The sequence below is a fragment of the Saccopteryx leptura genome, chromosome 3 (genome assembly GCF_036850995.1).
Source record: "Saccopteryx leptura isolate mSacLep1 chromosome 3, mSacLep1_pri_phased_curated, whole genome shotgun sequence".
Classification (NCBI taxonomy): domain Eukaryota; kingdom Metazoa; phylum Chordata; class Mammalia; order Chiroptera; family Emballonuridae; genus Saccopteryx; species Saccopteryx leptura.
In genome coordinates, this window is record NC_089505.1 from 217,038,911 (window position 1) to 217,048,334 (window position 9,424).

Consider the following 9,424-nt stretch of genomic DNA (forward strand, 5'->3'; position numbering starts at 1 on the left):
GATCATGCAAAGGCTACGTGGCTGCGGCTGGGCTCTCTGGTATTAACTCTGTTCACCTAACTAAACCCAGCAGAGGAATTATTCCCCGGGAGGGGAGGAGGACTGCCCCGTTCACAATTTAATCGGGGCACACGGCAGCTCCACATCCACGTCCACGGCCGCGGTTCCCGTGCCTGCTGCAGGAGCAAGCTGGGGCGGCGGGCGCAGGGCGAGTGCACCGCAGCTGGGGTGCAGGTTGCACGCACACGCATACTCATTGCGAACGATGTATTTATTGAATGTCCGAGTTGGGTTAGTGCATTGGAAATCCCCAAGGAGGGTTCAATTTGCCCTTGTTTTCGTTGCCACTTTCTCTTTTTTCTTGGTTCGCTGAGGTTCCTGTGTGCAGCGTTTCCGCTTGGCCGCGTCCCCCACCCCCGCTTCTCCCGCCTACCCTTCGCACTCCCCCGCCCTTCCCCCTTAACTCTTTCATCCCGGCTGGGGCTGCGAAAGCGTTTGTCGTCGCCAGCCCCATCCACTACGCAACCCATTGGAGACAGAAAAGAAAGAAAAGCACCACCGTGCCTAAGAATAGTCAGTAAGCAAACCTCATCACTAATAGCCACACGGAAATTGTGTGTGTGTGTGTGTGTGTGTGTGTGTGTGTGTGTGTGTGTGTGTGTATTATATATATATATACACACTCAAACACTCACACACACAGTAAACGGTGGAGGGCACCGTGAGTGGATCCCGGTTCCTTAGGCCGGCTTCTGCTGCAACGGGATTCCTAAAACCACTGGGATGGAATACACTTAATAATGTATCTCTATGGGGAAAGGTCGACCTGACTGCTTTTCAAATCATCGCACGGCTCCGCAGCCCGCACCCTCCAAACTCACAAGGGCACAAACGCTACTTGCCTGACCCAGAGGAGGGAGGAGGCAGTGGAGAGAGCGGAAGAGAGTGGGAGTGAGGCAGCAGAGGTGGGGGCGAGCGCAGCCGCGGCAGCGAGCGATCCGTCTCGCACGCACGGGCACCGCGCTGGTCCCAGGCTGAAGGTTTCCTAGATGATGGCATCCGAGAACTTAAACAAAGGGGGCCGCCGGCGCGAAGCGGCTGCGGAAAGTTGCAGTGGCAGATTTCCAAGAAGCGTGGCCATGACCCGAGCTCTTGGTGCTGCGAGCTCCCCTGTCCCACCCCCAGCGTGACAGAGATGGGGGCCGGCTGGTGGAGGAAAAAGGAAACTTTGAAACCACTAGGGGACACATCGGTCTAGGTATTGACTTTAAAGGTGCATCCTTGCCGCGCTCTTTACAAATCTCTGGGAATGAAGGCGGTGGGAGGGCGGCAACACACACAGTTCTAGGTAGAGTGGGTTGGATGCTAACCTATATTTCATGATTTTTTTTCCCACTCTTCGTCTTCCTTCTGATTTTGTCCCTCATTCCCCACCCCACCCCCAACACACACATCTGTTCTTCCCTTCCTTTCCTCTCCCCTTTCCTTTCCTCCTCCCAAGCCTCTTGCGAATGCCCAGAGCCCCGGAGGGTATGCCTACGACTCTGCGGAACACTAAGAGTTAAGATGTGGCGGAGGGGATGGCGGCGGAGGGGTGGGCAGGAGAAAGTGGCGACCGGGAGGGAGCCTGGGGGACGACAGATTTCCAGCATCTACGAAGCTCTGCTTAAATTAAAAAGCAACCAATCGGAACGGCCGGAAGGGGGGCCTCGCGTCCTAAGCCAGTCATTCCAGGCCTGCCAATCACCCAGCAGGTAGCCAATCAGCAGGGGCTCTGGAGCTGGACTTCCTTGTATTTGGGAAAGTGTGGTGGTGGGTGAGCGCTCGCTGCCGAGGGTAAACATTCGACAGTCCCGGCTCTGAGAGGGTGGGACAGAGAGCGAACTGTCAGATCGGAGCGCGGGCGGGAGGACGAGAGAGGGAGAGTGAGGGAGGGAGAGAGAAAGTGAGTGAGGAAGAGAGCGCAAACCAGGGCGCAGAACGAGCTCCGCTTCAACTCCGCTCCAGCACGGCCCGTGCCAGGGCCGTCCGTGCACCCTACGAGTCGCGCAACGTGCCCACTGGAGTTGGTTGTGTATCAAGGATCCCCTATATGCACACACACCCCTCCACCTCCACCAATGCACTCTTATTTCTCCTCCTCCTCCTCCTCCTCCTCCTCCTCCTCCTTCCCCTCCTCCTCCTCCTCCTTCCCCTCCTCCTCCTCCTCCTCCTCCTCCTCCTCCTCCTCCTCCTCCTCCTCCAGACAACTGCTGGGGAAAAAATAAAACACCAACCCCAACCTTCAGCAACAAGGTAACAGAGCCATTCGACCGAATTTTTCTCCTGTTCATTTTTTTTCCTTGTTATATTTGTTTCCTCGTTTCTGCCCAAAAGGAAAGATGTCGCATCAGACTGTGACTGTTGCGAGAAGAATGAAAAAGGACTCTTGTTTCAGAGGAAACCAAGAGCTCCAGCAATAGCAAATCGGAGAAATGCAGCATCGCAAGAAGTTTTCTTAGGACAGAACAAAACTTGAAACGAGAGGACCAGACGGGGAGAGCAGAAGCCAGCCTCTCCTCTTCAACACGCCAGCAGCCAGCATCACCACGCCTTCTAGGACTGAAAAAGTTTTACTACTCCAAGGGACAACCAGTGAAATGTGTTCCTGAGGAGAGAGGAGAGCAGCCAAAGGAAAGAGCAGGCCGACTGCTGGTCCTCCATAATTTGGTTCAAGAAGAAAGGAACGGCTTCTTTCTTTGTTGTCTCCCGTGAGATCGCCACTTAGCAGGTGGAGCGAGCTCCGCGCCGGGGCAGAGTCCTTGCTCACTGGGACAAGAGGAACGGGAGCCGGGCGCCCGGGCTGAGAGCCCAAGCGCAGGCCCGTGCCCCTCCCGGCGAGCCCCTCAGGAGTAAGCCGAACGCGCCAGGGCTGGGGGGCGGCTGAGATCCCCTCTGAAGGGGGCGGCCACGGAGCGCGCCCCGAGAAGCTAGCCCCCCTCCCCAGAGCGCTGCTTCTACTGCTGCTGCTGCTGACCGAGGCCGGCCGGCGACCCCCGCGCCCTGCCGAGCGGCCTTGCAGTTCCAGCCGGGGGCCTCGGCGGCGGCGGCGGCGGCGGGGGGGGCGGCGGCGGAGGAGGAGGCGGCGGCGAAGGCGGCGGGGCCGACTGGGGCCGGGAGCGGGGGAGGAGTGGGGGGAGGAGGCGGACAGCGGGGGGGGCGCGGCGGCGGCGGCGGCGGCCGCGGCTGCTGCTGCGGCGGCTGTGGTGGCGGCGGTGGGGTGGCGGGAGCGGAGCGGCATGGCCACGGCGGCTTCTAACCCCTACCTGCCGGGGAACAGCCTGCTGGCGGCCGGCTCCATTGTGCATTCGGACGCGGCGGGGGCCGGCGGCGGTGGGGGCGGCGGCGGCGGCGGCGGCGGCGCGGGGGGCGGCGGTGGAGGCATGCAACCCGGCAGCGCCGCTGTGACCTCCGGCGCCTACCGAGGGGATCCGTCCTCGGTCAAGATGGTCCAGAGCGACTTCATGCAGGGGGCCATGGCCGCCAGCAACGGTGGCCATATGCTCAGCCACGCGCACCAGTGGGTCACAGCCCTGCCCCATGCCGCCGCCGCCGCAGCCGCCGCTGCCGCCGCCGCAGTGGAGGCGAGTTCACCGTGGTCCGGCAGTGCCGTGGGCATGGCCGGCAGCCCTCAGCAGCCGCCTCCGCCGCCGCCGCCACAGGGCCCCGACGTGAAGGGCGGCACTGGACGAGAAGACCTGCACGCAGGCACCGCGCTGCACCACCGCGGGCCGCCGCACCTCGGACCCCCGCCGCCGCCCCCACACCAGGGTCACCCCGGGAGCTGGGGGGCTGCCGCCGCCGCCGCCGCTGCCGCTGCCGCCGCCGCCGCCGCCGCGCACCTCCCGTCCATGGCTGGGGGCCAGCAGCCGCCGCCGCAGAGCTTGCTGTACTCACAGCCTGGGGGCTTCACGGTGAATGGCATGCTGAGCGCGCCGCCGGGTTCCGGCGGGGGCAGCGGCGGAGCGGGTGGCGGTGCCCAGAGCTTGGTGCACCCTGGGCTGGTGCGTGGGGACACGCCCGAGCTGGCTGACCACCACCACCATCACCACCACCACCCACACCCACCGCACCCGCACCACGCGCAGGGGCCCCCGCACCACGGCGGCGGAGGCGCGGGACCCGGACTCAACAGCCACGACCCGCACTCGGACGAGGACACGCCGACGTCAGACGACCTGGAGCAGTTCGCCAAGCAATTTAAGCAGAGGCGCATCAAGCTGGGCTTCACGCAGGCCGATGTAGGGCTGGCCCTGGGCACATTGTATGGCAACGTGTTCTCGCAGACCACCATTTGCCGCTTCGAAGCCCTGCAGCTGAGCTTCAAGAACATGTGCAAGCTCAAGCCGCTGCTGAACAAGTGGCTGGAAGAGGCGGACTCGAGCACTGGTAGCCCCACGAGCATCGACAAGATCGCGGCGCAGGGCCGCAAGCGCAAGAAGCGGACCTCTATCGAGGTGAGCGTCAAGGGCGCTCTCGAGAGCCACTTCCTCAAGTGCCCCAAGCCCTCTGCGCAGGAGATCACCAACCTGGCCGACAGCCTTCAGCTCGAGAAAGAGGTAGTGCGTGTTTGGTTTTGCAACCGGCGCCAAAAGGAGAAGCGCATGACGCCGCCCGGGATCCAACAGCAGACGCCCGAGGACGTTTACTCGCAGGTGGGCACCGTAAGCGCCGAAACGCCGCCGCCGCACCACGGGTTGCAGACAAGCGTGCAATGAAGGCCAGGGGCGCAGCGACAGGAGAGCCGCCGCCCGCCTCCGCAGCCGCCGCCACGCCGCGCCTACCCCCGCACCGGGGTCGCCCTGCCCTCCGCCGAAAGACAGGCATGCCCTCTCTTGGAGGTAAAAAAGAGAGACAGACCGACGAGATGTTTTTTGCAGTCCAAGAAAGGAGGGACAAAACAAACAAAAAAGCATAATTAATACCCAGACGGTTTTACATACATATACAACAAACAAAACCAGAAGAGAAAAATGGGGCGATCATGAGATCTCGTTTATACCTTGGTGGTGTTTCGTTTTTGTTCTTGTTTTTGTTTTTAAAGAAGGGTGAAGATGCCTAGAGCACCAAAACTGCACTCTTGAGGTTTTGCCCACCCTGAGAGGTCCCACACGACGACGGTGGACAGCGTCTAGCACCTGGCCTTCTCCTCTCCTCTTAAAAAAAACAAACAAAAAAACCAAACAAACAAAAAAACCCACCCCTTCCTCCCACCCCATCCCTCCAAAGGGCTGCCTACAGTGACCTACCGGTACTTTGTTTCCTGGGAGCGATCTGAAAGAAAGCAGAGGAACCGGGTTTAATCAGGGATGATTCTGCTCTGGGACCCGGTTCTTCTTGGCCATATTAAAGTCATTTGAGGACAAATAAAGTGACTATGAAATGGGAAGGAGAAAAAAAAGAACAATCTCCTGCAAAAAATAATATTTACAGCTTCTGAAATTAACAAACGGAGGAGCAAAGCCAAAAGATAAAAACATATTTCCTCCAAATAACCTTGGAAATACAAGCATGGTGAAAGACCAGAGCGATGAGCTAGAGCGAAGGGAACATCTGCTCATCCGTCCCGGAGTGGGAGAGGCTGGCAGAACCGAGGCGCTCAGGGCGCTCGGGTGGGCAGACTGGGCATAAAATGAGGCCCGGCCAACGACCCCGGCTGCAACAGCTACCACTGGGGTGGACGATGCCTAAAGATTCCACCGCTAATATTTTTTTTATTAATATTTTTATTTTTTATTTCTGGATTGACTCAGATAAAGGGATTTAGAAAGACTGAGTACCACCCGCTGCACTTCTTGGACTTAAGCTTTTCAATCTGTTGCCAACTTTGATTGAATGGGTGCTGTGGACGTGATTATATAATACTGCCATTTCCAAGCAGTATTTTTGGTAGGTTTTAATAAACAGACTTTTCAAAAGACGGCAATATAGAATTGTTAGATCCGTTGTTGATCTAAAAATATTTGCTTTATATTTTCATTAAATGACTTCTTTTAATATTTTATTCAGAATACTTATGAACTGCTGCAAAACGGTAATTTATTTTTCCCCAGATCTTGTATTACGTGTTTTTTTCAGATGAGCACAAATCAAAATGAAATGAAAATATGGACAGTTGTTAGGTAATAAGGGTATCTTTTGATGTGATCATTTGATTGTAATTTAATTTGAGTAGTGATTCCGTAAGAGCTGATGGAGAAAATAAATTTGTTAGAATGAAATAGTCTGTGTCTGATGCATAAACACTGTGTGGGAAGAAAATAGTTCTTTAGAAAATATTTTTTTACTAATGCAATATTCTTAAGTGAAAGCGCGAGGAAGTAGAGCCTGCTGCACCTAAGGTATATTTGGAAATCTAGAGTAAAGGACAGACATGACAGAAACCACAAGTACTTTGACTTAGTAGTCACTCCTTGGTAAACTGTAAATTTCCCAATACTTTTCTTTCCCTTAATTTTAGTGGGTGTTTTTAAGGGAGATTGTCTGAATACTACTCCTTTTCTTGGAGATAGCTGTGTTCTTTATCATCTTTATCAGAAGATTGGGCTCTGTCACCAATAAAAATGTGCCAACTGGTTGGTTATTAATGGTTAATACAGAGCCCCCTTGCCAAAGTTTAGCCTCTCTTTTTCCTCTCCACCCCCATCATATTGCTGTCTCTTTCCTCTTTTTCTGAAGACTAATGGTTATGAAGAATAGCTTACAAATCTATAACATATTTTATATCAATTACTTTCCTCTGATAACTGTGTAATTAATGTTAAATTATTAAGCCGTTTGGGGGTTTGTTTTGTTTGTTTTTACTGTAATGAAAAGAATGTAGTTCTAAAATCCTGAATGTGGTCCACACTACATTACCCCCAGTGTGATTACCAGCTCAAATAGAAGAGTCTACATTTCTGTGTTTTGGTCTTCCCCAGTGTGATTCTCTATCTTCTTAACTGGCCCTGGAGGTTTTAGCCTTTTGGATCACTCCTTAGTTACACCATGCAAAACGATCACATTTATCACATTAATGTATCAATATTTACAATGTGGAAAATGAAAAGTGCGATATTTCAGGTTGTGAGTGCTAAAGACAAGACTGCTTAGTTGAGTCCTTTCATACTGGACTTTAAAAAAGTATTTGGGAGTGATAAAGCAGTGATTTTATAGAATTTTCCCCTAATCTCATATAGCTGTCATTCACTTTTTGCCTTCTTCTCTCATCTTCACTTCCTCTCCCTAAAATATCAATGCAGGGGTTAAGAAACCCGGAAAACTGTGAGAGCAACAAGGAACAGTTATTTCTTCCAGACAGACCCTGTGTCACTTTCATAAATCAAGCCCAGCCAGATGGCCGTGTGTTGGGTTGCATTATTTTAAACACCAAGTCGTACTAAAAATCACAATCATTTTGATTTGTGAAATCTGAAAAATGCCGTATTTATTAAACAGAAAGGAGAAAAAATGAAAATGAGAAACCACAATTTACTTTTTTTGGCTTTCTTGTTTCCTTATTTCTTTTGCTATTGTAATCTCTCTACCCAGCAAATTTACAACCTGGAGTGGGAAGTGGAGAATAGAGACAAACTTCATCATTTTCTGAGGGTCTGGAGGGGCAAGAAAAGAAGTCCTTATTGGAAAGCCAGGACTGGGTGTGGTTGTTTTTATATGGTGGGTACTACTGGCACGTGAGGTAAAGTCCTGCTTTCCTTACAGGAATGGTAGTGGTTGAAGACACAGGGGATCTATTTAAAATTTTAGGAGCTCTTTGCTTACTTGATTTGGCTGACAAAAGAACTACCATTAGATTTCACACTGTTTTCTATTAAAAAAGCAACCTTTGATGATTACTTTGGAAGAAGCCCCTGGTTTAGGGGTAACAGTGAATTTTAATTGGTGAAGAGCAGGAAAATAAGACCACTTCTATTTTGTTATTTTGCAGTTTTTAAAATAAGCTAATGTTATCACTCCATATTTTGAAAAGCAATCCTTTGAATGTACTTACAAAATGAAATTTATGGTTGAAAAACAAAAGAAAGCAGATATAACTGAGAGGTTTTTGTGTTAAGGCTTATATTGTTACACACATAGATAATGAAAATATTGTTATATATTACCAGATTCTTTTAATGAATTTGGTCATTGTATTCCTTTGCAGAGCAAGTGTCTTGTGCTTTGTAAAGTGCCCATTTGTTTTCTCCATTTCAATCCAACCCTCCTCCTCTTCCAACTGAAAGTGACAAAATTCTGTTCCATCAATCTGGCTAATCCCAAACTAGGCCCATTTATAGTTTGCAGTCTCCTGTGGCTCCTGATCTGTTGTCCAAGCCTCAGTCATCTCATTCACCCAGCCATCTTCCCCTGCAAGTTTAGGCAATAAATCATTCAAGGTGTGATTTATTTAAAATAGTCACTTTGCTGCTGTTGCTCTGCCCTTTGTTATTTTTTAAAAAGTACTTAGCCAAGGACTACTTCTTTGTTCCAAAACAGAACTGTTCATTATTGATCTTAGTCCCTCTGCTTCCCTGTAGCCTCTAGTGTTTGCTCATTATCATGCTCATAATGTTTTGTATGAATGGTTTTCAACATTCAGGGAATAATTGGTTTTAATATTAAATGCAGTATAAACTATTGATAGTTTTATCAATAAGTGTAATATTTTAAATAAGTTTAACAATTAAATTTGTTTTTAAATTATATATTTGTAAAGTATTTATCCTGTTGGAAGCAACAATATATCGTTGTATTTATTCGTTTATTTTTGTAATAAATGATCAACCTCTCAAGCTAAATCAAAAATGACACTTTTATATATTTATACAAAATGCATTTTAAGAGATGGGCATATTTGCACCAATTTGTATGTAAATAGAGTAAGATCCATCAATAATGTGTAGCTTTCAGAACTAAATTGAAGGAAGAAACATTTTCTCCACATGGACTTTAGTTTGCCCAAGTTCCAGGGTAATTAATCAAACTCTAAAATATATGCAACAAGTATTGGCACTGGATGCAGGCTTGAAATTAATTATTTAGGAGGTGGACCTGGTTTTTTTCAAGGCAGAAGGATAGAAATTAAAGAATTCTTTCATGAATTTCACGTGGCTGACTGGACAGATTAGAACAGATGTTATGTATCAGTGATAAAATCTAATATCTGGCTGTGCTTAGATATCTATGCCAGAGAAGGGTGTTGAAAGAAAGTTGAGACTTTGAGGTTATCAGTGACACAGAAACAAGGTAACATAGAAAGAGTTGTGCTATGATATTTTTTTAAATGTCTTCTTAAAATGGGTGTGAATGAAACCTCTTTCTCCTAGTCCTGTTACCGACAGAGACAGCGTGAGCAAGCAATCAACACAGGTGTTGTTGTTGTTGTTGTTGTTAAGAGTGATACCTA

The 9,424-nt window shown here is 50.2% G+C and overlaps 1 protein-coding gene across 1 annotated transcript; it reads left to right on the top strand.

Moving 5' to 3' along the window:
• The first annotated feature begins 925 nt into the window (after nt 1–925).
• Nucleotides 926–6,260, top strand: POU3F3 (POU class 3 homeobox 3). The gene has a single exon (XM_066377514.1). It carries the CDS (start codon nt 3,279–3,281, stop codon nt 4,755–4,757), a length of 1,479 nt encoding a protein of 492 aa, XP_066233611.1. The 5' UTR covers nt 926–3,278; the 3' UTR covers nt 4,758–6,260.
• Nucleotides 6,261–9,424: the final 3,164 nt, after the last annotated feature.

Excerpts from the sequence above, each read along its gene's own strand:
- POU3F3 (XM_066377514.1), top strand. The coding sequence starts at position 3,279 with ATGGCCACGGCGGCTTCTAACCCCTACCTGCCGGGGAACAGCCTGCTG.